The sequence below is a fragment of the Eschscholzia californica genome, unplaced genomic scaffold (assembly GCF_041429995.1).
Source record: "Eschscholzia californica isolate CP2 unplaced genomic scaffold, dmEscCali1.0.p SCAF_5, whole genome shotgun sequence".
NCBI classification, from domain to species: domain Eukaryota; kingdom Viridiplantae; phylum Streptophyta; class Magnoliopsida; order Ranunculales; family Papaveraceae; genus Eschscholzia; species Eschscholzia californica.
In genome coordinates this window covers 33,768,700-33,794,732 of record NW_028238472.1, presented here as the reverse complement: position 1 = coordinate 33,794,732, position 26,033 = coordinate 33,768,700, and the positions used below count along the sequence as shown (strand labels likewise).

General features: G+C 36.7%; 5 protein-coding genes across 8 annotated transcripts; 1 reads left to right on the top strand and 4 right to left on the bottom strand.

Annotated features, from left to right (window-relative positions):
* Window positions 1–608: 608 nt before the first annotated feature.
* LOC147538748 (glutathione S-transferase F10-like) lies at window positions 609–1,690 on the top strand. Its single transcript, XM_086639454.1, has 3 exons — window positions 609–952; window positions 1,028–1,076; window positions 1,168–1,690. Exons 1-3 carry the CDS (start codon window positions 803–805, stop codon window positions 1,641–1,643), a joined length of 675 nt encoding a protein of 224 aa, XP_086495580.1. The 5' UTR covers window positions 609–802; the 3' UTR covers window positions 1,644–1,690.
* Window positions 1,691–2,839: 1,149 nt separating this feature from the next.
* IQD20 (IQ-domain 20) lies at window positions 2,840–4,458 on the bottom strand. The gene is made up of 2 exons (XM_086639455.1): window positions 3,320–4,458; window positions 2,840–3,237 (listed from the first exon to the last, which is right to left on the bottom strand). The coding sequence occupies exons 1-2, from the start codon at window positions 3,662–3,664 to the stop codon at window positions 3,073–3,075; spliced, it is 510 nt and encodes a 169-aa protein (XP_086495581.1). The 5' UTR covers window positions 3,665–4,458; the 3' UTR covers window positions 2,840–3,072.
* Window positions 4,459–6,390: 1,932 nt separating this feature from the next.
* On the bottom strand, window positions 6,391–10,029 carry LOC147538746 (histidine-containing phosphotransfer protein 2-like). 4 transcript variants are annotated; one of them, XM_086641567.1, is made up of 7 exons: window positions 8,972–10,029; window positions 8,722–8,797; window positions 8,438–8,568; window positions 8,253–8,321; window positions 7,729–7,800; window positions 6,901–6,973; window positions 6,391–6,818 (listed from the first exon to the last, which is right to left on the bottom strand). In XM_086641567.1, the coding sequence occupies exons 2-7, from the start codon at window positions 8,773–8,775 to the stop codon at window positions 6,777–6,779; spliced, it is 441 nt and encodes a 146-aa protein (XP_086497693.1). In that variant the 5' UTR covers window positions 8,776–8,797; window positions 8,972–10,029; the 3' UTR covers window positions 6,391–6,776. The 4 variants fall into 4 exon arrangements, with proteins under 4 accessions (XP_086497693.1, XP_086497694.1, XP_086497695.1 ...); XM_086641568.1 differs by lacking the exon at window positions 6,901–6,973 and adding an exon at window positions 7,359–7,447 and having other exon boundaries at window positions 8,972–9,210; XM_086641566.1 differs by lacking the exon at window positions 8,972–10,029 and adding an exon at window positions 7,386–7,447 and having other exon boundaries at window positions 6,698–6,818; window positions 6,901–6,935; window positions 8,722–8,844.
* On the bottom strand, window positions 8,975–10,521 carry LOC147538745 (pentatricopeptide (PPR) repeat-containing protein). The gene is made up of 2 exons (XM_086641565.1): window positions 10,185–10,521; window positions 8,975–10,114 (listed from the first exon to the last, which is right to left on the bottom strand). Exons 1-2 carry the CDS (start codon window positions 10,437–10,439, stop codon window positions 9,029–9,031), a joined length of 1,341 nt encoding a protein of 446 aa, XP_086497691.1. The 5' UTR covers window positions 10,440–10,521; the 3' UTR covers window positions 8,975–9,028.
* Window positions 10,522–15,999: 5,478 nt separating this feature from the next.
* On the bottom strand, window positions 16,000–19,398 carry LOC147538744 (thiosulfate sulfurtransferase 16, chloroplastic-like). The gene is made up of 7 exons (XM_086639452.1): window positions 19,283–19,398; window positions 19,070–19,171; window positions 18,863–18,973; window positions 18,707–18,780; window positions 16,746–16,816; window positions 16,605–16,658; window positions 16,000–16,257 (listed from the first exon to the last, which is right to left on the bottom strand). The coding sequence occupies exons 1-7, from the start codon at window positions 19,342–19,344 to the stop codon at window positions 16,186–16,188; spliced, it is 546 nt and encodes a 181-aa protein (XP_086495578.1). The 5' UTR covers window positions 19,345–19,398; the 3' UTR covers window positions 16,000–16,185.
* Between the last annotated feature and the right edge of the window lie 6,635 nt (window positions 19,399–26,033).

Below are 26,033 nucleotides of genomic sequence, written 5' to 3'. Positions count from 1 at the left end.
TTGTTAAAATTTTCGCTCTGCCCTTGATCCGAGTTGCACAAGATCAAAAAAAATTTGTTATAAAACTACAATTTTACTAATTTCCGTAATGAAACTAGTTAAAATTATAAAACTATTTGACAAAATATTGAAGTTAGAGAAAATCCAGAAAGGGATCGAAAATGTAGCAATCGAAGAGCTCTTGCCATTGGACTAAGAGAGAGCTGTACTTGTTAAAATTTGGGAGAGTTATATGAGTTTGTGTAAGTAATTTGTTAGGGTTTGCGGAGAAGGGTTGCCGCGAACTCATTCGCCTCCACTCGTATCCTGTCTGTTACTGCAAACTCACTCTCCTCCATTGGAACCCTGTCTGTTGCCACTGCAAACTCACTCGCCTCTGCTGGAACCCTGTATGTTGCCGCGGACTCACTCGCCTCTGCTGGAACCCCGAAACACGCCTCTGCTGGAACCCCGGCTGTTTCACTCGAACGCTGTAGCAGACATCATGAGCTAAATACAGAGTGGAATAGCTTACTGAAAAGAAGACAACCCTGACAATTTATCTTTTGCTTTGTGCAGGCAACCCTTATCTTTATACAGCAAACACCTTCTTAGGCAAGACTGTTGACGTGGATACATTAAATTCCACAAGGAGAATTCTTTCCCTAGCCAACAATCTTACCAACCAAGAATCACAAAAAAAATAAAGAAAAGGAAATTCCCATTTTTTTCTTCCTCTTTTTTGTTTAAAGCAATTGACCTATATCAAGCAGAACAAAACCTCAAACCAAATAACCAATCAACTACTGAATTTGGTGCTCTAATGGCGACTGTCAAGGTTTACGGGCCACCCATGTCGACCGCTGTTTCAAGAGTTTTAGCTTGTTTGCTCGAAAACGAAGTAAAATTTCAACTCGTCCAGGTTGATATGGCCAAGGGCCAACATAAGTCACCTGATTATCTCAAGATCCAGGTAACCCAAACAACAATCTTAAATCCTTTTTTTTTCTCAAAAATGAGCTCTCTCTTACTCAGTGTATGATGGCAGCCATTTGGACAAGTTCCAGCTTTCCAGGATGGAGAGTTCACTCTTTTTGGTAATTCGAAAGAATACCCGATTTTTAATTTGCACTTTACTACAATGGGTTGTTTTTATATTTTGATAATTGAGGTAACTATAATTTACAGAGTCGAGATCGATATGTCGATATATATGTGATAAGTACACGAAAAAGGAGAAGAGGGGACTTTTCGGATTAGAGACATTGGAGAAAGCTTCAATTGATCAATGGTTAGAGGCAGAAAGCCAGAACTTTAATCCTCCTACATCTGTGCTTGTTTTTCAACTTGTATTTGCACCAATTATGAAGCTCAAGCAAGACCCTGGTGCTATTAAACAGAACGAAGAAAAGCTTAATGAGGTGCTAGATGTGTATGATCGGAGGCTTGGGGAGAGTCGATTTTTGGCTGGGGAGGAGTTTACATTAGCTGATCTTTCTCACCTCCCTAACACACAGTACATAGTGAACAAAACAGATAGAGGAGAACTATTTACTTCCCGGAAGAATGTGGGAAGATGGTGGGACGAAATCTCTGGTAGAGATTCATGGAAGAAGGTGGTGGAGATGCAAAATTCACCACCTCCTCCTCCGGCAAAGGCTTGAATTTACCTTGTTGCTAATTGTCGTATGTACCAAGGAATGAAATTTCGGTTTCGGTGGAAATTTCGGTCGGTCCAAAAGTGGAAACGTTTCGTAAAAATGTGTCGGTCAGTGTGGAAATCTTACAAATCTACAGAAATGATAGAAATATGATGCAATTATGTATAACAAGATTATTAAACCATAATGATGCATAAAAATGATGTTTAACATTATCTATTAGTTTGAGGGAGTATTAACAATTACACAGTTACTTCCGGGGGTAAATTGAATAATTTTTTGGCTATAACACCCAAAAGATAACATTCTTACTGATAACAAACTATGTTAGTTTGAGAAGGTATCGTCAATTACGCAGTTATATTAGAGGTGTTACTAAGATAAAATCAATTTAGGCAGAATTGAAGACGTTAAGGGAACTATTTTCTCATGGGTTAGGAGAATTGATAAGCTTAAGAATGTATCCTATCTAGATGTTGTAGTTCATTGGGAGGCTTGGATGTCGTGAGATATCCGCTTTAAGCCACCCCTCTCTCTGTATATAGCTTTTTCTCCTTTAATATATTCATTCTAAGTTTCAAAAAAAAAAATCAATTTAGGCAGTTAAGTCAAGGCGTAAATCATTCAAATAGATTTAAAAACCATGGAAAACATAACATAAAAATCAGGAGAGATCCAAGAGAAATGAAGATGAAAAAGACGAAGAAATGGATATGTTTCTAGTATTAGTTTCTCCCGTTTTTTTGCTAGATTTCTACTATGTCGGTCGAAATTTCCATCATGTCGGTGGAAATTTCGATATTTCCAACAACTTCGGTGGAAACTTCGATCATGTCGGTGGAAACTATGCAGGAAATAGTTGCAAGTGTTATTTCGTGCACCTAATCTCATTTTAGGAAACGTTTCGCGAAATTTCGGTGAAATTTCGGGAAGTTTCATTCCTTGGTATGTACTTTGGTTAAGTTTTCCTTGTTATTTCCTTTACTTTTTCTTCTCAAATATCCGCTAAATTTCCTTCTTCAGAATTGAGAGCGTAATGTTGGTCCATTTCATGTTGGTTTATGTCCATTGAATTCGGGGTGCTTGAGTTCTCTATTTCAAAACTATTTCGTTTGATAGAGAGGGTATTACTTATATAATAAATGGTTATCATATTATGACATTTTGGAGTAATTTCTACTATTGTTCTTGGTGAATTCATGAACATCGATGGGGTTTTGATCAAATTATTGCTTGTTGAACTGATTCTCACACACTCTTAAGAAATAATGAGGTATCGAAAGATAAATTTACAAAAATTCATCAAGTTTTAGTACAAAAAGAGAAGAAAAGCAAAATGAGTAGAGAAAAAGAAAGATTGAACCAGATTGAATTATCTGTTTAGGAGTATCAATAAACGATAATGGCAGGCGGTGGACGGTGGTGGTTACAGTTAGATGCTCTGGATGAGGAGCTGCCTTGACCGAACCCTCAGCTGCAACCGGATGAGTGCACCCATGCAAAGCAGAGCCATTCTTTGCTGTTTCCGTACACGCACCCCGCGGACCAATGCCTGCACTTTTACTAGGCTCCTTAGTGCTCTAAATGCTCGTCGAGCCTGCAGTTATACACAACAATTAATGGAGCCATATCTACTTGAAAAACGAAAGAAAACGATACAAAAAGTTTGTATATATTACCAAAAAACCGCGGAAGAGAGATTGAATCTTTATAGCAGAAGCTTCTAACTTTTCCTTTTGAGCAGAAGCATCTAACTTTTCCTTTTGAGCAGAAGCTGCCAAATTTGCCGCATCTTCACCACCGACATCGTCTGGTTTTTCAATAGGAGGAGCAGCTACTACTGTAACAACTACCTCATTGGTGTCCAATGTGGTGTTGTTATTTGTACTAGTTTTCTTCTCATTTCTAACTTCATCTTCTTCTTCTCTGAAGCTTCTGCTGTTATTAATATGAACTACTATAATGGTGTTCTTTCTCTCTGATTTCCCTATCTTCCTTCTTACCCATTTCCATTTCCCTCCCATTTCCCACTCTCTATCTCTCCCTCTCTCTCTCTCTGCTCTTTGTCAATGGAATATTGAGATTCAATCTCCCTTTCTACAGTAAACAAATATATTAGCTTTTTTGTTGTATGACGTGCCAAGGAACAATAGTTGTTGGACACATTTTAGAGAGAGTGATAGAGTCTCCCTCTCTCTAGTTTAGAACTCTAAGGGACGTGAAGGGATGTAAAGTTATTTTGTTAGGTTGGACTCTGGAAGCCGGCAGGCCTAGTGTTTGAAGAGGGTTGAAGGTTTCCACCATGTCTCATTGTTTTCTAAAAGGGCTACTTCAATTTTCTATTTTGGTACTCCAATTTGTGACCAACTGACAAATTTAGCCCGTAATGTATAAGGAGTATGGACGGGAATCGGGTTGGGCCGACACCGACACCCTTACAGGTTGACTGTTACAGTAGTCTGAAAAATTAGGTCGGACAATAATTTAGGATGGGCGCTTTGGGGCATCCTAAGGTTGGGGGCGTGTAAGACTAGTTCAATCGGTTTTGACCCAATTGACTAGAGGGTAACCAAATGTTAACTTCCAAAATGAAACATGTTTGTAGTTTATCTTTTAATCTTCATCTTCACAACCACCTCCAACACTACCATTATCTCTTCTTCACCATACCACTACGCGCGATTGCCATCTCCAAATACTCTTTAATAATTCTTTAGTAAGATGAACAATGGTTATTTGGCTATATAGTCGAGCTTACATGTTAGGTACCATCAAAGGCCCATAATCAGGCCACATTCGGTGGCTAGCCAACATACTTTCTTGCCCACGTCTTGCCCTCCTATTCAATCAGTTAGTCAGGCTTTGCCTGACACTTGCTTGGGGACTTTCATGGTCTTACTTAGAGTTTGACGAACAAATGCAACAGTAGGCTGCTGCCAATACATTGATAACTGTCCACCTGACCGACGGGTTGAAAAGAAATAAGAAGACGAGAAAGACAAAATAAAAGCATACGCAAAAAAATACATTGAAAGTGTAAAACTGGAAAACGGAAAAAAAATTGCGAACAAAACTGACATCCAGAAAACATATGGGTGTTGGGGTTAACCCATTCAAAAAATTATAAAACTAACATACCAAGTCAATTGAAAAAATTTGCAACAAAAATAGAGTTAATTCTTCCCCAAAAAAAAAAAATCAATTAAAAATTACTCCATCAAATAACAAGCATTAAAAGATAACAGTTGGATACCTCATTATCTCGTAGGTTCCTCGTTTGAGATCCTTAGAGCAAGTCCAATGGGTGTCTGTCTTAGGTCGAAAAAATCACTTTTTCACCTAAAATTTTTTGCCTCAGTTGAACCTCAAAAATTCAGCTCCGACCCCAGCCTCTCTTGATGCCGAAAATTTGTTTATGTGGGAAATGCGTGTATGGCGTTTTTGTTGGTGTGCGAGAAACGTGTGTGGTTTTGTGTATATACAAAACACGTGTTTGAACTATTTTCGAAATAATTTTTTTTTCCTAAGGTTGAAAAATTATTCGGGGACCGACACTTTCATTCAATGTATTTTAATTATTAATGTGGATTTTTTTTTTTGAGTTGAAAAAAAATTAAAACTAATTACATTAAAAGAATGCAAAAAAAATAAGAGAAGATCTTGGCCGTTGGATTTTTTCCAACAACCAAGATCATCCCCAACATGATCTTTGGGTCCCCAACGGTCATGTTGGGGATTGCTATGTTAGGGGCGACTGAAGCATCGGCTGGGCCTTCGTCCCAACCGACTGCCGTTAGAGGGCCTGGTTGAGGCCAAAAATTTGAATTTTTGACCTCAGTCAGCCCCGCGTTGGAGTTGCTCTTATAACGTAGTAGCAGAACAAGTAGGAACCACAACAAGAACAATTATTAATAGGTTTCGCGAATGAGATACCCTAACCAGAGCGAATGTGTTTTTATACACGTACACCGTTTCAATTATGGAGATTGAGATCCCCCAAAAAGAATTAACCCTTTGACTGTATGCTTTCAGCTTTATTTGCTTGTTAATTTACTGTTCTCCTTAAACCAACTTTGATCTAGGTTTAGCAATTAATTGCTATTGGTCGGTTCCTATTTGGAGTTAACTCAGTTACATAAATTGAAATTGGATATGGGAGTGTCTTATTTTTCTTGAAGGTGGTAGTGGTGACTGATGAGGGTGATCATGGGGGAGAATGTTGGTGACGAAAGGAGGAGGAAGAAAAACAAAAGTATAGACAGAAAAATTGAAACTCACCTAGAAATGGCGGGTTAGTAGTTGTTCACAATCATTCCAGCTAATGAGAAAGGGGTTATAACGTAAAGAAAAATTTGAACGTTATTTTTTACTAATGGAAATATAATATTGGGAGTAAAATTGGAATGTTAGAGCAACCCTAATACAGGGGTCTCAATTTTGAGAGCTCCTGAATTTCTTCGATTCCACTATCTCGCTTCCAAATTGATTTTGATTTCAATTTTCATTTATAAATACTAATTCAAAAAATAAAATTTAAGTTTGATATTATTCTAAAGAGAGGGAATACTACCATCTTCTTCGCTACATTTCTTTTCATTTAACTGAATGATCCATGGATTCTGTTACTGAATTATTTTAATCTATCTTGGACTTAGTTTTTTTTTCTTTTTTTTTGATGAGATTTGAACTTAGTTAAAGATGGGTATCTTCTTTTTTTTTTTGTTAAGGAGGTATCTTCTTCTCTTTCCTCTTTTCTGATCAGTTTAGCTTTAATTGCGTTTTTGTTTGCTCAATTCTTGAAGCATTACCCTAAACCCTAGGAAACAGACTTCCAAATTGTATCCTGACCTGTGATTTCAAATAACTGTAGTTTTAGTTAATGGAAACATAGTCATTACACGCTAAAACATTGGCATTTACTCTTCTTGGCCGATGGTATGACAGTAGAAGCGGTAACATCTACCAATTTTGATCTGCCTTTCGCTGCTTCGGCTCAAGCTCATCCACCAGAGAGGTATTACCAACACGCTGAGTTTGAGAGCATACCTATCGTCTAGAATCCACTCTCCCAAAGGAAGTGAGACAAAATGAAGTGAAAAGCTGAAATGAACTTGAAAATATTGACAGATTTCTCCTTCACTGTTGCTTCGATCCATATGAACGAATTTGGTGGTCAAGCTGCGTCGAATGACTAGTAAGAAAACCATGAAATCTCAAATGAGAAGATAAGGAAAATACATCATAAAAGCAAGGAGAATACCTCAAGATAGATCTTGAATCTACTTTCCAGTTTGCGGTACTCGTTAGTGATAGTATTCAAAATCCGAATGCACCTAAAAGGGGATAGAACTCTCGTCAGAAGATCGGAAAATCTTTTTGAGTAACATGACTCTTTCGTAACAAACACCAATGAACATGGTAGGGTTTGGATTATTTCGTAAATGAATTAAATACAACGAAAGGGCCAAAACAGTGACCATATGTAAACTTAGATCTCCTACACAACAGATACGGCCTATGTGTGGTGGGTTGCAGTGGGCTGGTTCTAGCCCAACCTGTTAGATTCACCTGTCGTTAGCGGTGTAAAAGTAAGGGCCAACCAACTGTACATTTAGCGTCTCCATGAACAAATGATTTTCACATGAAATATTTCTGAAGTAGATAACGAGAGCGAAATAAGTAGCACAATCATGACCTAATAAACGGTTTAAAGCCTACTCAATATCCATCTATTCAAGGAAATGAATCTGCACATGTCCATGTTACTCAATGTGTGAACCTCTTTAAAAAATATCAAGAGCTCGATTCTGAGTATTCGGGAGCACAACTTAGATTTATCCTATGTAATTTACACGTGCGAAAATAAAACATATATTTGTTCGATAGAAGGTTTAGGGTTCTTTCGGAGGTCCTTAAAGGGCTATGTGTACTACCATTTATGAAAGTTTTGTGGCAGTTGTGTTGATTCCATTCATATCAATGTGATATGATGTGCTCATGTCTTGTGATGTAATGTATCAAAAGAAAAGAAACTAACCTAAAATTCAGCAACATAGAATAGAAATATTATATGAAAATGACTTCATACCCGTCCTTGTCACGATTCTCCAAAACTTGACGAAAGTTAATGCAATGAAACTTTATACATTGTGCGCCAATACTGCAAATATCAACAAGGTCATAAATTAGAATGAATATTGATCTCTGATAGTGGAGATTTAAAAAAGTCAGGAAAAGTAACATAGAAAGAACAAAATGACGACACTTCTTTTTGTCCTAGACAGTTTTATGGTAATTCCATGCCGATATCTATAATATCTAATCCAAAGTTCTCCATTATAAACGATGAGACTCAGATTCTCTCTCCTCTTTCTCCATCTGAGTGTATCTGTCCTCTTTTAGCAATGTTTGATATTCTTTAGTTTCATAGATCAAGTGGTATCAGATTTCAAAAGCACATTAGAACTAGGGTGCGAATAATTGTGCTTCATTTTAGGTATTCTCACGGTTAAATGTCTTCCTATAGTCAACCATAAATTAACATTATTTGTGTCGCTAATCTCAATTATAAGTATTCGAAGGTATTTACTGAATTTGAGAAAGATTGTTCACCTTGAGCTACTTCCTTTTAGTTGGTGAACATAAGCTCCAACCTTCTCATAATCCACAACCTCCATATTCCTATATACCAAAAAAGAAATTATCAAAAAATGAATTCGAAACAGATATCTTAAAAACCAAACAACTTTTTTTTATTATGAATCAGACGGCCAGTATAATGTAATTTTGAGGCGTACATAAGTTTAGAGAGTTCCATTAAGATCCTATCAGTGTCTTGGTGGAACAAGCTGATAACTTCAGCGACGAATCCAGGATTAGTTTCATCATCTAATTCTTGTAGTTGAGCGAATTGGGAATCCAACAATTTCTACATAAAAAATTGGTCATAAAAATTAAACCCAAATTATGAAGAAACATAGGAAAATCTAAGGAAAAAAAAAAAAAGAACAATCAATTAATCTCTAAGACTAGTACAGAGAGAGAAACCCCTAGAGTCAAAGGACAGAGAAGTTTAAATTACCTCTTTATGAATCAAAGAGGCTACCAAATCGCGAAGCGATTGCTGAACATCCATCCATCTACGAAACTTTGAGGATCTGAAAAAAAAATTCTAGGGTTATTTTGTATATGGGTAAAACATAAGTTTCTACAAATTGAGAAAGAAAGAAGGGAAATAAATTGAATTTTTAATGTACACTCATTGAAATTAAATTTCATTCATAAAAATATTTTTCTTTCCTAAACTACTACTTATTAGGTCAAACACTTACCTCTTTGGATCTATAAAATTGAATAAGACGTGTACTATTGAGCTTCAATTTATTTCCCTAGTTGTGCATAAAAAATAGCCAATCTCTCACTGCTTTTCCTCTCCCAACAAAACTACCAACATCATTCTTCTTCCCAATTCTCATTGGACTATTCAATCTATTCATCATCTCCCAAACCAGAGATTTCAATGGGGATTTCCCAATTATATTACTGTGTTTTCCTAACCCACAAACCACCTTAATCTCTACTGGTATTATAAGTTCATTTTCTTCTTCCTCAAATCTTGATTTCAATTCTTTCATCCATTCTAACATTATTAAATATGCAGTTCCTAAGTGCATTCCATGCAAATCTAACTTTCCTTCTGAACAATCCCATTTTAGATTATCAACTAAAACTGATGAATTTATTAGTTCTTCAACCAATAAAGCTTCATCTTTCTCCAATTTCTTAATCAATTCTTCGATTCGAAGAGGAACGAATTTGGGTTCTTGTAGTAATGACATTATAGTTGGGCATGAATTTAGAACTGAGTTATAAGTTCGAATCGAAAATGGTATTTTTGATTCTTTCATCTTTTGAATCCATGAAACCATTTCTGATAATTCTCCATAAGTACCATATGAAGAAAGAACAATGTTTGAACTAATTGTATCTAAAGTATAACAAGATTTCTCCATTAATTCAAGAACTCTTCTCATCTCATTAAACAAACCTAATCTTCCATACCCAAGAACAATTGACCTAAATTCAAAATCAGAAGGTTTAAATCCTTCAATTCTCATCTCTTCCATCATTTCCTCTGCATCATTAGGTAAATCCAACAAACATAAACCATTAATCATAGATTCAGAAGCTTGTCGATTCAAAGAAGAAGAGGGAGAAAACCCAGAGAGGAGTTTCTTTAGAGAAGCATAAGAATCAAAAACCCCTCTTTTAGATCCAAATTTAGAGTATGAAGTAATAAGATAACAGTAAAAGGTAGCAAGATCTCGTTTTTGAGCTTCTAATCTTCGAATAGAATCAGAAATTAGTATCTGGGTAGCATCAAATCGTCCTTGATTATCAAGAGAAGCAATGACATTGGAGACTAGTTTAGGGTTCCAATTGAACCAGGGTGTTTCAGTTATCCTCTCGTACATCTGCAGTAATGAAGTGAAGTGTTAGTGAGAGAAAGATAGATAGAGAGAGAGAGAGAAGGTTAGGGCTTACGGGCAGGGAAAGGGAAGAGTGGTGGTGGATGTCGGAGGAGAGGAGATGAGAGAGAGTGTTGAGGGCGACTGATTTAGAAGATGAAGCGACAAACTTGCGGATAAGTCTTTGGGAAGCGGCGAGGTCTCCTGAAACAGCGTCGAGGGAGGAGAGAAGACGGTGACCTTTCTTGCAGATCGAGCATACCACGACGGAGGACGGTCGTTGGTGGTGGTGGTTAAATGATAAAGACACCATTGATGAGTGAAGAAGCATCTTCGTTTGGATGAGGAAAAACCCAAGTCACTTTTCCACCCACCACTTTATGACCAGTTTTGTTCCTAGCCCTTGTTTTTTTTCCGAAATGTCTAGATTGAATTTTTAAACAAAGGAATATAACAAATTTCACACAAAAGATTGGAAACTTTTGCACAAAAGCTTGAACAAATTCGACAACAAAAAATTCGAACAATTACAACGAATCTCAATTTATGAAAGCAAAAGTTCAGACGACTAGGACAAGGAATAGTGAAGAAAGCGAATCAATAGCTATTCTGGAAGGGATGCAATGGGCAGTGGAACATAATGTCAGACATTATCATAGAAAGCGACAACATCAACTTAATACAACACTTAAAACCCCAAGGCACAACATCCAATGGCAATCAAGGTTCCACATTACGCAAATCAGAGCAAACACTCTCGCAGATAAGGTGGTTAAATGGACAAGGAAGAAGAATAGATCGAAATTCTGGAAATATGTTCCTCATTTCCTTTCTAATATGTATTGTAATCGAACTCTTGTTAATAATATAATGTATCCTTCAACAAAGAAAAACAAAAGGAGATTTTGAACAATTTTAATAGCAACATACATGGGTAAAATTGAAAGACATAAACTAACCCTAACAAAATATGGATGGGAAAGGCAACAACCCTTAATTGAAGTGGTAAGAAGTATAATCTTCCACCTTAAAGGTCAAGGGTTCTAGACACACGCTGAACAATTCAAGAAAAAATTTAGATGGGAAAAACATACAGGAGCCATTAGAGTATATCGAGAAACACAAGATAATAGGCAGGAATCTCACCATTAACTACGGGCCAAACCCTTTTTAACCTTCTTATATAGAAGCTTGATAGGACCTTCAATCTATAGAAATTGATGGGACTCTGTAAAATTGGTAACTTATCGATCTTTCTAGTGGGGTTGGTGATGGCTTGAATTTTCTTATGTTGTCAGAGCTAGGTTATTTTTTGACAGAGGCATATAAAAACAATCTCAGCGGAATAAAAATTTTGGTCAATTAAATTTGACCTAGAGGGCAATCTTGCTTTGAGTCTACACATCGACTTGTTTGCCTTTTGCCTCCTAACTTCATCTTCTACCCCACCACTTCCGACCACTAACACCACCACCGCTTGTGATCACTAACACCACCACCGCTTTCGACAACTATACCACCATCACCACTTCTTGTCCCTTCCTCTTTCTCTTTATTTCCCTGAAGGAAAGCCTTCCCCGAAACCAATTTGGTCTAGGGGAGGTTCCCCCATACTACATTGCAACTTGGTACTAGGCCCTAACCTAGTTTAGGGGATTACCAAAACCAGATCGGCGTTTGGCGAAGGCTCTTTCACCGGAACAGAGAAAGACGAAGAGGGAGGAAGAGATATATAGAGGAGAGGGAGAGAATGAAAGGAAAAGGAAAGGGAAATAGTGGTGGTGGTCTTCAGAAATGGTGGTTGGAGTTGGTGGTGGTCGTCAGAAATGGTGGTGGAAAGTGGGAGATGAAGATTAGGAAGCAAATATAATCAAGAAATTTTTTGCACTAAAAATAAAGATGCACCTAAATAAATCTTAATTGATAAAATCTTTATTCGATGGAGAATTTTTGGCTGCCCCAAGACCACGAGCTTTTTATGTTGTAAAGGAGACCATTTATTATTATCTTTGGGGGCTATTTAGTGACTTGCTCATCTTTGCAGGCCTAAGCAAAAATAATCCCATCATCCTAACCACCAAACCGAACTCTTCTTTGGGGCGTAAACCATTCAAATTCATCCGCACTTGGATGTCTCACCCAAACTGTGCTCAATTTATCAAAACCAATTGGGCCTTTCTTCCTAATCATATCCAATCCAAACTTAACTCTCTGGCCATTCGCTTATCGAAGTGGAACAAAGAGGTCTTCGGTCATTTGGAGACTAACATAAAGCAACTTACCAATAAAATTCAAAACATTCAAGACCCGGTAATCTTTAAAGAGACGTTCACTCAAATCGAAACCCTTCTTCTTCAGCAAGAGAGTCTTTGGAAAGAAAAATCCAGAATTGCCAATATTAATCTGGGTGACAGAAATACTAAGTACTTCCACGCCAGAGCTGCCACTCGTAATCGTAATAATCAAATTTACTCCATTAAAAAAGATGATAATTCTTGGACTAACGACGAGGCGGAAATTTCTTCCATCTTTTCCAATCATCTTCTTAACATCTCCACCTCGGTTGGCTCATGTTTCTCCACCAATCTTTTAGAGTGCTTCTCTCACCAAATCAGTCCCCTCCAGAATGAGTCTCTTATCTCTATCCCAATTATGGAGGAGATTAGGAAGGCTACTTTCTCTCTCAAGCCAGAGGCAGCCCCTGGTCCAGACGGATACCCCCCTTTCTTCTACCAATCCAACTGGGAAACAGTGCAGGAGGACATAAAAGATATGGTTACTCACTTTTTTAGCACTGCATCCCTCCCGCCCCAGTCCAATCACACTCACATCTGTCTTCTCCCTAAAACTAAAACTCCTCAAACCCCGGCTGACTTCAGACCGATTAGCCTTCTCAATACAACATATAAAATTATCACCAAAATCATGGCGAATCGTCTCAAAATCATTCTGCCAGATCTCATTTCCCCATTTCAGGCAGCTTATGTTCCAGGCAGGCAGATCACTGACAACATTCTCATTAGCCAAGAACTGGTCCATTCCTTTAAAAAGATTCGCGGGTCTAAAAGCTACTTCGGACTCAAACTTGACATGTCTAAAGCTTTTGACCGCATCGAATGGAGCTATCTGGAGAAAATCATGGGTATCCTGGGTTTCTCTTCTCAATGGATAAATCTGATCAAAGCTTGTCTAAACTCCAGCACCATGGCAGTGCTTATAAATGGCCGATCTGGATCTGCTTTCGAGGTTAGCCGAGGAATTAGGCAAGGTGATCCCCTCTCTCCCTTCTTGTTCGCTATTGCCATGGAAGGTCTTAGTCGTTTGCTGGAGAACAACAACAACCAGAACACTTTCGTCGGTTTTCCTATTCCCAACTCTAATCTTATCATTAAACACCTCTTATTTGCGGATGATTGCATCATTTTCGGCCAGAATACTCTCGAGAATGTGCACAACCTCAAACAAATGTTGAAAGAATTCAGTGAGGCCTCCGGTCAAATGATAAACTATACTAAATCCAACATCTTTTTCTCCAAAAACTCGCATCCCAAATTCAAAAGAATGATCATTCGTAACCTCAAAGTCCATCAATCTTCGTCCGGAGACAAATACCTTGGTACTAATCTTTTCATCGACAGAAACAAAAATAAAGCTTTCAAATCCCTTCTCACTCAAATTAAAAACAAACTCTCCAAGTGGCAAACCAACCTTCTTTCCCAAGCTGGTCGCTCGATAGTTATTTCAACTATTGCAGCAGCCGTTCCCCGATACCAAATGCAGTGCTTTGCCATTCCCAAAGGCATTTGTAACAGCATCGAGTCCCTACAAAGGACTTTCTGGTGGGGAAAATCCAAAACATTCCATACCATCAACTGGTCCGCCATTTGCAAGCCACGCAAATTAGGAGGACTAGGGTTTCGACTTCCTCTCCTTGATAATCAAGCTTTCCTCAACAAACTTAACTGGCGGCTGCTCAATAATCCTCATGCCATCTGGGTTCAAGTCTTCAAAGCTAAATATTTTCCTAAATCGCATAAACCCTCTCCACCTAAAGCTAACCACTCCTGGCCTTGGAAAGCTATAAGTAAACAGTTTAGTCAAATGGATGGTCTAGTCTTCTGGGATATTAACAAAGGCACTCATATTAGTATCTGGCACGATTTTTGGATCTCGAACCACCCCCCACCTATCACAAATCAAAGTAACTCTAGCCTCAACTGGGTTGCCCAGCTCATTACTAATAATACCTGGAATACTGACTTGCTTAATAATTGTTTTGATAGTGATATTTGCAGTGCGATTTTGAGTATTAATTTGCAGACTGATCAGGAGGACACAGCAAAATGGACACTCACAAAAGCTGGTAATTTCTCGATTAAATCAATGTATAATTATTTAAGAACAGGTAGCAATGGACCTATGCATGACTCTAACGACTGGTTTTTCATATGGAATCTGAATACCATACCACGTATAAAACTATTCCTTTGGAAATGTTGTACGAATAGCCTACCAGTAAAAGACAAAATTGGGAGGTATATCGGTATCATCTATACTTGTATAAACTGTAATGATAACGAAACTTTAGACCATGTGATGTTACACTGCAACTACGCCAGAGCGATATGGTTTCATTTTCAGGTTAGATCGGAACAATTAATTACGGTGAGACAATGGATTCAGCAATGGAAAAATTTGGATGAGGAGATTACTAATTTATATGCCAAAATCCTATGGTTTATATGGAAAGCTAGGTGCGAAAATTGTTTTACCGCTAAAAAACAAACTCCTTTGCAGATGATCAATCGCATCAACAACACGTCAACCAAGCCACTCAAAATTGGTTCCATAATAACTAACAAATGCAGGGATGAACCACGTCAACAACAATGGAGACCCCCATCGACACCGTATCTTAAAATCAATGTTGACGCATCATTTACGCAACTTACAGAACCAGCAGGAATAGGTTGTATTATCCATGATGAAGAAGCAAATTTTATCATAGCGGCAGCAAACACAGTCAGGGGACAAAATGCAGAAGAATGTGAAAGTCTAGCTATACATTACAGCATTTTATGGGCCATCCAACTACGAATACAACATGTTCACATCGAAAGCGACAATCAAAATATCATCAAGTACATTAATGGTCAAAGCGATGGTTTACATTGGCAGTCTAGACAAATCATCTCAAAGTCTCTAGATCTAAAGAATCAGTTCACAGATATAATCTTCACTTATGCTCCCAGGGAATGCAACTCCAAAGCCGACGCTCTAGCTAAATGGGGTAGAAATAATATTCAGGAAAAAATATGGAATGTAGTACCATCTTTTATTTCTTCTTTAAATTAAGGATCTAATGTAAGAATAGCTTGTTGTTTTATTCTAATATATTTCATCAAAAAAAAAAAAAAGTTCTCCACTTCCTTTACAAAATCACTTTGCGCAACAAAATAAATACACTTCTGTGGAATAAAAACTTTCATCAAACTCTTTTTTAATCTGTTCAACAAAAAAAAAAACTTTTTTTTAATCTTAAAAGTTTAAGATCAAATATATAGATTATCTCATCGGTACGTTGAGTGAGACTTTAGTCAAGCCCTAGATGATTGTAACACGTCTTACGCTTTTTCCACTTTATTAATATCAATACAATTGTTAGTATTCACCTATATCCTATGCCAAGCTGTTCAGTTGAACTTGAAATCTATTACATTTTGCCACATTTCGCGAGTCTAGGGCTACAAACAATTGGACATAAAAGTCTAACATCAAAACTATTTCCCTCTCAAATACTAAAACTAATAATTCTTTTCATACAAAAACCTGTGCATTCTTTTTCGTCTCTGAAATCCACAAAAGAACCAAATTTATTCGGCACGTAAATATAAAAACAAACGAATCATTTAAAATTACCTTTGTTTTGTCTCATACTTATAAATATATAAGTTATAGGGGACAAGAGAGGGTAAGTAACTTTCACTGTCCTTTATTCTTGTTATGAAAGGATATATATAGCTAGCTTGAATTTGCAACTTAGTAATGTATATGTATAAGAAGATTTATCAGAAGCATTACTCTGTAGGAAGTCCATTCTGTTCCCAATCCAAATAACCACCAGCTATGTCTGTAACTTGTTTGAAACCCTACAGAAAACAACAATAAACACAAATTCATTTTAAATATAGAAATACGATATTTCAAATTATGTTGGAGTTTGCTATTGCTTTTCGAGTTATATTACTACTTTTATCTCATATCATTTGAATTTTGTTATGCTAAGTGGTTTTGGAAGAAGCAATTCCAATTCAAAGCAGATCGGTTAGAGCAACTCGAAAAATTCATAGTGATACTAAACGTTGCATGAATAGAGAAGATCAATATAGAGTAAAAACAGACCATCAAATAAATGTAAAGAAAAATGGGACGGCAAATGGAAAAACAATAACAAAAGAGAATAAGAAAAGAAGTACAATACGAGTGTCGAAGTTACCTCGCAGGAGAGATCGCTCGCAGCCATAAGTGATCTCTTTCCACTCCTGCATCCCTGAGAAGGAAGGAACCTTAAAGGTTCTAGAAGGCACTGGAGATAAATAAGCCAAGAAATTAAAAAAAGAATTCTATGTTTACTCACAATAATCATCTCAGTATCGCGTCCAAAATGTTCCAATACTTGCTCCATAAACTTGGGATTTTTCTTCATCCCTGTGTGCATAGAATAAAAGCAAAACAGTGTTGAATATAAGAAAAACAAAGTGCAAATGATAAATTAGGGAGAGAAAATTATGGAAAGCAGGATATATTCATTTCAAAAGACGCTATTAACTGAAAGATGTACAAACGAAGAACTACCAAGAATGCAATTGCCTAAGGCATAAGCCCCATTTTTATTTCTTTTCAGTAAATGAAATATATTTACAACTTAACCAATCTAAGTAAGGGAGAACACACAATTCTAAGGAGCAAATGGGGTTTACTATCAATGACAGTAATTTTTTCTCAAAAACTGCTTACTAAAATATGGTTTGAAGGAGTAGACATAAATTAACGAGCAAGTAGAATCTTATTTGAAAGATATGTCGGTGCAAACAAAGAGAGGAACCAAACCGAGTAAACTACAAGAAAAATGATTATTCCGCTAGTCTATGAAGAGATTGTCTCCCGCGAATGTCTACTCAAGATGAAGATGCCCAAAGGTTTGTAAAATAATATATGCGAAAAATATAAAATAATATACGCGAAAAATATGTCGATGCATAAAAAGAGAGGAACCAAACCAAGTAAACTAAAACTATTAAGAAGATTGTCTCACACGAATGCCGACTCAAAATGAAGATGTCCAGAGGTGTGTAAAATAATATACGTTAAATGGATATCACAATTGGCCATCAAGGCAAGAAGGCGGAGTGTCTTCTTTAGTTTGCAGGCTTATAACTTAAAACTAATTGGTAATGGGTGGAGTGGTCTTAAGATCTCACATTCTTGGTCTACAAGCAATCCTCCATGTGGGAGGCTTCCAAAACACACTTTAGCACATGTAATTTTTACTATAAAGTAGCACATGCCGTCGTTTGGCCTATCTATGTCCCTAGCTTTGCGCCACATTAAGTTTGTGCAGTTCCACCTCAATGTCAATTGGTTACAAGTGGACATATGAAGTGTTAAAAGGCACATGAGGCACGTCTCGGACAAAATATAGGTGTACCACATCATATCTTATGCCTATATACAGTACAGGGGCGTACGCACTAGGAACAGTTAGTCATAATTTCAAGTGACAAGTCAATGAAGCGACAACACCTATGTCCTTTTAAGTGGCAAGTGAATTTTGGTGTTCTCTCATTGTTTCTCTTTAACTTGTAATCATTATTCTAGAATTTGGTAAAGGCGTATACCTCAAGGCGTGCCTTGGAGCAATTTGCTATGTCTCTTCCTCGAGGCATACACATTTACCACCAAGGACAAAAGGCACAAACATTGATTAAATATGCTATCTTCTGATGTAAACAGGGTATCATCTTTTTCTTTTCAAAAGAAATTAATGTATGCCTTTCACACGTCGAGCATACACCTTAAAGCGACGCCTCTATTTTTTGAAGCAAACCGCCTTGAGGAAGAGAAAATTTTCTTGCTGAAAGAGGTAGTCAGAAGGGTCGAAGTGACCATTAAAAAAAAATTCATATCCTCCAACTTTACTATTAAAAACTTAAAATCAAATTCAATATACTATTAACAGAATAATGTACTATTATTTTGTAAAATACTATATTATAATATATGAAGTTGAAGCTACGTCTCTTTACCATCTCAAGACACCACTTAACATTGTCAAAAACAGAGGCGGAAAAACGTTTTTCTAGACATTGGATTGATCTAGGACTCCAACCTTCTTTTTAAGGAATCGTACGATCTTAAGTGCACTTGGTTCACAAGTTAAACTTTGTTCATTTAGGACTATTCTCAAATTGTCGAACACAAAATGCAGATAATGCAACCATATGAATAGTATATATCATCACCATTATAGGCTTAAAATAACAGAATGGATTCAAAATGCAACGAAAACGGCGGTTCTTCTCTTTCTTATGTGTATACCTTCTTCACTGCTGAACATGTATGGAATATTTATAGCCCCAGGTACATGTCCATCCTTAAATTCTTCAGGAGTCCTTCCAAAATCACCAATCAGAATGAAATCAAAATCTAACCAGAATTAACAATAGACAAAAATCTTCAAAAGAAAACTCAAACCTAACATCCAAGTAAGAATATCCAGATTGAAGAAGCTTGTGAGCAACATTAACTGGTACAGACTTCGGAACTAGGGTTTTTACAGAGTCATCAACTCCGCCATGCATAAACCTGCGATATTGATGGATTAATAAAGGAAAAAGTAACCCAAAAAGGAAAGAATCAAGAAACCCTAAAATTTCAATTGATGTAGAAAAAAAAATGTACCTAAATAACAAATTGCTCTGGTTTCTGCCATGTCTCTGGTTAAACAATTTTTGAGGGTGACGAGTTTGAAGGTTTCTAGCAATGCAAGATAAATGCCTGTATCTTTGGATTGAAGATGAGAGAATAAAATAATGAGATATTGAATGGAGTAGAGAGAGAAAGAAGTAGAGAGAGAGAGAGAGGAGGAAGAAGGGTGATGATATGTTTACGTACCTGTTAAGATTGTGAGGACGAAGAAGGGGAAGAATGAGTGCGATGAAGGGCGTGCTTGTCATTTTCGTCTTTCCTTTGCCTACTTCTCCTTACCTTTGTCCTGTCTGGGGATTCTCGACTCTGGAGACAGTACAAAAGGAGCATATTATTTTTGTAATTTTCTGAGGGAAAATTGGGTCAGGTTTGGTTCAGCTTCAAATCATTTATTTTGGTGGGTGATTTGGGAAAATAAGAAAATTATCTGAGATATCTGGGGTATAAAGTTTTTGGTAGAGACAAATATTTTTTGACACATTTTGTTTCCTCCAAACACTTCAATCTTTCAGCTTCTTGTTCCTCAACAGAAATTTCGGCGATCCCCATCAGACTTCGGCGACATCTACCATTAACATCGGCCAACACACTTCAACCTTCGTCTCTTTTTCCTCTCTTTCTTCCCTCTTTCTTTTTGCCCTCTCTCTTTCTTTCTTTCTCTAAGTTCCGGCGAAGGGGCTCTCCCCTTCGCCGATAACTCGTCTTGATCGGGACCAGATCTAGACAAAGCAACTCCTGTCTGGATCTGGAAAACCCAGAACCAAACAACCTTTGTATGATTTTCGAACGAAGGGTTCCGACGAAGGGGCTCTCTCCTTCATCGGAACTTACAGAAATAAAGAGAGAGATAAGTAAGGAGAGGGATGGAAAGAGAGAGAAAAAGAAGAAGGAGAGAGAGACAGAAAAGAGAAAGAGAGAGAGAGAGAGTTGTTGTCGGCATAGAGTCGTCGGCCAAGAGTCGACCGACGACTCTCTACTGGCAAGAAGGAAGGGTGTGTTTGGCTAAAAAAAATTCCCACCCTTTAAAATTTTGTACCCTAGATAATTTTCTTGTTTCCCCAAGTCAACCACCTTTGTTTTTTTTTTTTGAGTAAAGAAAATACATTAATATTTGAAAGTTTAACGAATTGGTTGAAGGTCCATACAAGGTGTCCACCCGCAAGTATACAGGTGTCAAGTAGTATCTCGGTAAGAACGAGGTCAATCTACGAAAATTAAACAGAATCATCACTCCTTACTTCAGTTTCACGAAAAGCTTTGGTGCAACCTGATTCAAAAAAGTCATTTCAGTAAAAAGAAGACAGACAAAATTCCATTACAAGTTAAATCGATCAAACGATGGATACTAGGCGCTGTGCGTATCGACCCGTGCAGTGCTGTAGCTAACGCGTTAACTATCCCGCCTGGGGAGTACGTTCGCAAGGATGAAACTCAAAGGAATTGACGGGGGCCGCCCAAGCGGTGGAGCATGTGGTTTAATTCGATGCAAAGCGAAGAACCTTACCAGGGCTTGACATGTCACGAATCCTCTTGAAAGAGAGGGGTGCCTTCGGGAACGCGGATAGAACAATAAAATGACGCGTGTTCAAATATATTAAAATTCTTGTTTCCTTTTAGGAATCACAACTCTGATTATAGAATGTTCACTGTATTCTAAAACGGGTCCATTGCTATCTGCTGACATGGAGGAAAGTGAAAGGTAGATGGTGTAATCGGAATCTCTACTTATTTACTATTGCACTACCGTTGTCTGTGTTCAATAGCTCGCGTCTTGCTAATAAAAAGAAAGATCCAATACAATCATGGGTCAATGGGGATAAGGCCCAAAAATAAAACCCAAAAAGGGATCAGAGTCCTATCTTTTTCACAAAAAAAGATTTTAGTCCTTCAATTAACACTTTGGATCCTATTACCCTCACAGACATGAAATCTATTCCGACCCAATCCCTCCTCAATTCTCGCCCAAATTTTAGAGAGTCTGACGCCCAAATCTTTTTCTCTCACTTTCTCTCTCTAGAAAACAGTTTGTCTCCCTCTCTAAAACCAGAGTTTCTTCACCTAAACCGACATGAAGCATCTCTCTCTCCTTCTCTCTCTCTCTCTCTCTCTCTCTCTCTTTCTCTTTCTAGATCTCTCAATATTTTTTGTTTCCTCACCATACATTTTTGAAGGTTCATCAAACACATTGTAAAGCACAACCGCAACCCTAAAAGTCAGAAACAAAACGCCATGAATAATTCATCATCTACATCTTCAAGCTTTTTCTTCATCTTCAAGCTCCATTAACGACTGGTATTGTTTTATTAAGGTTTGTACCATTTCATCTTGAACCTTTCTGTAGGTTTTCATTTTTATTGTTTCATCTTCAAGGTTATGTTTCATCATCTTTATCTTTTTTTGGGGTTTCATCTTCAAACTTATGTCTCGGCGTTTGTACCATTTCACGAATTGTTTATTACAAAACACATTTTGTATCATCCATTTCATATATTTTCTGTTCATAAGCATGTTGTTTCATATTATGTCTTGTATTATGATTTACAAACCGAGATTTACATTCATAATAATGTGCAATTTGATGTGTTATTATTAAGTAAAAAAAATATATATATATATATATATATATGTAATACGTGACAAAATATATTTTTTTACGCAAAATGATGTGTTACTATCCAATAAAATACCAAAAGCGAAAATGAAAGTTTATTAGTGGAAGCAATATGTCTGTTTTATCACACATTTCCTATTTAAATAGATAGATAATACTAATTGTTGATTGGATAATGTTGATTTCAGAAAGCTAAATCCTTTTTCTTTGCAGATTGTTGGAACAAGTTTTAAGAACAAAAAACATAAAGGGAAGTCAATGCGAGGTCGCATGGTTGATGTGGTTGAAGAGCCTAAATTTATACCAGATTGCAAATCAATTTATACCAGATTGTAAGTCGAAAATGGAAAATCTTTTGATATTTTTTCACTAACAAACAATGTAATTTTGTTAACAAATACAATTTGTTATTGAAATTTATCTATTTTATTTGAAGCAAAATGTGTTTTTCATCTATTTAAGTATGTTTTTCATATACAAATGTTGTTCTGTAAACAACAAAAAACTGTTATGTTATATTTCCAGCCAAACAACCGATAGCCCTCAAGTTGAAAAATATATTTTTTTGGCGGCAAAATGAATATTTTCATCCGACAAACATATATTGATTCCTGAAAGTTATATAAAACAGACACAATAATGAGAATAAGTTGGAACATAATTTATTTTACTATATCAATAACAAAAAAATTTCATTGCATTTGAATGGTGCCCAACCATGATTTTTCATTTCAACGATGGCCAACCATGAACTCGCTTTAAATCATTCTTCACAAAGTGGAAATCGTGACCCATGTCTATACTTTATTGACGAAGGACAAACCCAAATGCCTTCGCACCCCCAGAGAATAGCTGACCAACTTGAAATCGTGACTGATGCTTATACTATATTGACGAAGGGCGAATCTAAATGCTTTAGCACCCCCAGGAAACAACTGACCAACGTGGCTGAAGATTTTATCCGAACCATCGGATTTCAGAGTTGTCTTCTCCACTCCATTTGGTGAATGAGGTTGAATATTGATGTGACACGAAAATGTCACATTTGGAGAGCCTAACTAAGCCTAGTTAGTTCGTTTTGAGTATTATAAATAATATTTTATGTGTTTTCATTGCTAGGTAGTTTATTTGGGGTTTGGCGTGTAAATCGGAATAAAGAGAGTGAATTATCACATTTTCATCTTATGCGGCAAAAGGGAAGAAAAGAGTACCAGGGGTATTTTGGTCATATTGGTCAATATCAGAAGTCAAACAACAAGTGAGGTCAATGACGAGTCCGAGGGTGAAAACGGAAGTCGATTCGGAGTTCGGACGGAAAAGTTGTGAATGAAAGAAGCCGAGGTTCGGTCTTGAAACAAGGATTCTATGAAGGCGCCCCCTTGGTTCTAAATGTAGAGACAAGATGAAGGCACTCCCTTGCTTTAGAAAGAAGCCCAACCCAAGAGCCCAAAGAGGAAGAGAACAATAGAGATTCTATGGGCACCCTTTTTGGTCCAAGTCAAGAGTCTTTAATGATGAACAAAGTCAAGGGTTTGAAGTAGTCTAAAGACTTAGTCAACTTGACTAAGTCTAGGGTTTTTATTCAAGTTAGACACTATTCATCATCTTCTTCACCAAGCAACAACTAAGAAGAAGGGAGAGAGAAAAGGGCTAGGGTTCTTGGGGTGTTTTTGAAGTTTTCTAGGGTTTGGTAGTGAGAGAAAGAGAGAAGAAGGAGAAGGAGGAGTGCCGGCCAAAGCAAGGCCGGCCAAGCTCAAGACCGGCCGAGCCTTGGCCGGCAGCAGCTCGGGCTGCACGGTAGCAGCTCGAGCTGCTCGGGAGAAGGTGCAAAGCAGCACGGCAGGGCAGCAATAGTGCACGAGCAGCAGCTTACACGGGAACAGCCATGGACGCGCACAGCTGCTGGCTCGGCCGGGACACACAGCAGCTGCTCCGGTTGCTCACCAGCTCGGGACGCGATTTTCATGCACGGGACAGCAATAGGGACGCGTACGGGAGCTGCAAGGACGGCCGCAACTTGCTAGGAACGGCTCGGAACAGTAGCTTCTTGCCGGGACAGCAGCTTCTTGCCGGATAACCTAGGGTTTTGGCCGGAATCTTCATCTCTTTAGCCGGTTTTTCTTGTGTATTCCGGCAACCTTCTTGATCCAAAACCATGGGGCTTTTACTTCTCGTGTCCTTGGCTAGCTTCTCATGTGATTTGATTTGCTTGAAGTCTTTTTCTCTCGTTTTCGACACATGAAATGATAGTGACAATTCGTTCCCTTTATTTCAATTTACATGTTTAACTCCAAAATAGGTACCTAACATAAAAACACATAAAATATTATTTATAATACTCAAAACGAACTAACTAGGCTTAGTTAGGCTCTCCAAATGTGACATTTTCGTGTCACATCAAATATCCATAACTAATTACCTAACTCCATATACAAAAATGCATTATGTGAGGAACATGATCCATTGTGAATAGTGTAAAATGCATAATGCTTCATCAATTATATGAAATGTTTAATGCTTTTATAAATGTTTATAGTAAATAAGATATTTTTAACAGTTCAGAATGTGTTGTGTTAATGAAATGCATTATAAGGTTTATGTAGACAAAAGATGTAACGTAGTGAATACAAAATGTGTTATGTATAAAACATACAATAAAATGTAAGTAAGGTAAGAATGATACTGATAAATGAACGGTTATTTATCAAACAAAATGCAAAATAGAGAACAAAATATACATTGTTGTATAAAAAACAGTATATGTGTAGTATATTTGATAATATTCAGAAACGGGTTGAAACACTGACAAAGTTTTATCTTAACTAAAGAAAACGTGTTTTGATATATATAAAACACGTTATGTATACAACATAACTTAATATTCAGAATCTGTTATTAACGAAAAAAGTCGAAAAATATCTTAACAAAACAATGTGTGTTATGTGTAATAAATATGTTAATATTCGGAATCTGTTAGTACCTACTAAATCTAAAATAATATCTTAACAGAGATGAGGATTTGGGGTAAGATGATGAAGAGGTTAGGAATATTAAACTGCTTCTGAAGATGAAGACAAAAACGTTTTCATTAATAAAAGATTTTAAACTAAAAAATTTAAGGTTTGTGTAGGAAGACGATGAAAACTGATAATGATAATAGAGAGATAAAGTATGAAAACGTTTTCATCAAATGAAGATGATAAAAACAGAAAAGGGTAAAACGATTTCGAAAATTTACCTGATGGGTTGGAAGATGATGAAACAGCGATGCAAGAACTCGGATAATAGAGAGAAAAAGTATAAAAACAACCGATTATAGAGAAAGAAAATATAAGAACACTTATTTGATGAAGATGATGAAGGTAAAAGATGAAGATGATGCTGGGAGATCTTTTGTAATCGGCTGGTGTTCGTTTTAGTGGATCAATATCAGTGAGGGTTTTTAGTTTTAAAGAGAAAAAGGCAGAGGGTTTCAGTGATGGGAGAAAAGATTTGAGAGATTTGGGTGATTGGTTTTCAAAATTGGGTTTTATCTTATATATAAGGTTACTAAGGGTATTATAATAAAATAGAAATCATAGAGATTTGTGTTTCCATGGAGATGGGTTCATTTGGATTAGATTTCATTATTATTATTAATTTTGCTTAAAACTCTATTATTATTAGGGTGGGCTAAATGTGGGTTTAGCCGTTTAGGGGTTGTTTTGGACTATAAGTCCAAAAATTATACAATCATCTATATAACAAAACACATTGGTTGTGACTAGGACAAACTGACTAAGATCAAAAAAGAGAAAAATTGCCAACTGGATTTGGATCTTATATTTAATTATTATTACTTTGGTAGATGTTAATCGTTCAATTTTTACTCTTAGTTACTCTAATGTACTCTTAGCTACCGCATGCAAAAGCAATGTAGAGAAAATACACTTATGTCAGAACTCTTCATATTCTTTCTCTTCAATTTTTCTCTTTACAATTTTTTTCTTTCAATGGTACAAAAATTTATGATCAATTTCTTTGATCTTGCTTTAAAGTTAAAAAGGTTTTTTCTTTTTGATGCAAAAACGTAATTTAGTTTGGGTATTTAATTTCTGAAGTTTGTGAGAATTGGAAGTTCAAAAGTTAATTCAACACATTTTTGTGAACTTCAAAGTTAAAAATTACTTCAAAAAGAGTATCATTGGTGCTCAAGCCTATTTCGTCATTGTTCTTGAATACCTTCCGGCAAAATTAAATTTCTTTTTAGTGATTTAAATTTTTTCCCACTTTGATTCTTAGATTTCTGATTTTCACTTTTGTGGATTTATTTTTTGTATTAATTTT

Bases quoted from the DNA above. Each gene is read 5' to 3' on its own strand.
- LOC147538745 (XM_086641565.1), bottom strand. From the start codon at position 10,439: ATGCTTCTTCACTCATCAATGGTGTCTTTATCATTTAACCACCACCAC. The intron at 10,115-10,184 runs GTAAGCCCTAAC...TCATTACTGCAG, and splicing joins ACTCTTCCCTTTCCCTGCCC to ATGTACGAGAGGATAACTGA.
- IQD20 (XM_086639455.1), bottom strand. From the start codon at position 3,664: ATGGGAGGGAAATGGAAATGGGTAAGAAGGAAGATAGGGAAATCAGAG. The intron at 3,238-3,319 runs GTAATATATACA...GTATAACTGCAG, and splicing joins CTCTCTTCCGCGGTTTTTTG to GCTCGACGAGCATTTAGAGC.
- LOC147538746 (XM_086641566.1), bottom strand. From the start codon at position 8,775: ATGGATGTTCAGCAATCGCTTCGCGATTTGGTAGCCTCTTTGATTCAT. The intron at 8,569-8,721 runs GTAATTTAAACT...TTTTTTATGTAG, and splicing joins CCTCTTTGATTCATAAAGAG to AAATTGTTGGATTCCCAATT. The intron at 7,801-8,252 runs GTGAACAATCTT...TGATATTTGCAG, and splicing joins CTAAAAGGAAGTAGCTCAAG to TATTGGCGCACAATGTATAA.
- LOC147538744 (XM_086639452.1), bottom strand. From the start codon at position 19,344: ATGACAAGCACGCCCTTCATCGCACTCATTCTTCCCCTTCTTCGTCCT. The intron at 18,781-18,862 runs GTTTGAGTTTTC...TGATTTTGGAAG, and splicing joins TATTCTTACTTGGATGTTAG to GACTCCTGAAGAATTTAAGG. The intron at 16,258-16,604 runs GTAACTTCGACA...TGTTTTCTGTAG, and splicing joins CGAGCGATCTCTCCTGCGAG to GGTTTCAAACAAGTTACAGA.
- LOC147538748 (XM_086639454.1), top strand. From the start codon at position 803: ATGGCGACTGTCAAGGTTTACGGGCCACCCATGTCGACCGCTGTTTCA. The intron at 953-1,027 runs GTAACCCAAACA...GTATGATGGCAG, and splicing joins CTGATTATCTCAAGATCCAG to CCATTTGGACAAGTTCCAGC. The intron at 1,077-1,167 runs GTAATTCGAAAG...TATAATTTACAG, and splicing joins TGGAGAGTTCACTCTTTTTG to AGTCGAGATCGATATGTCGA.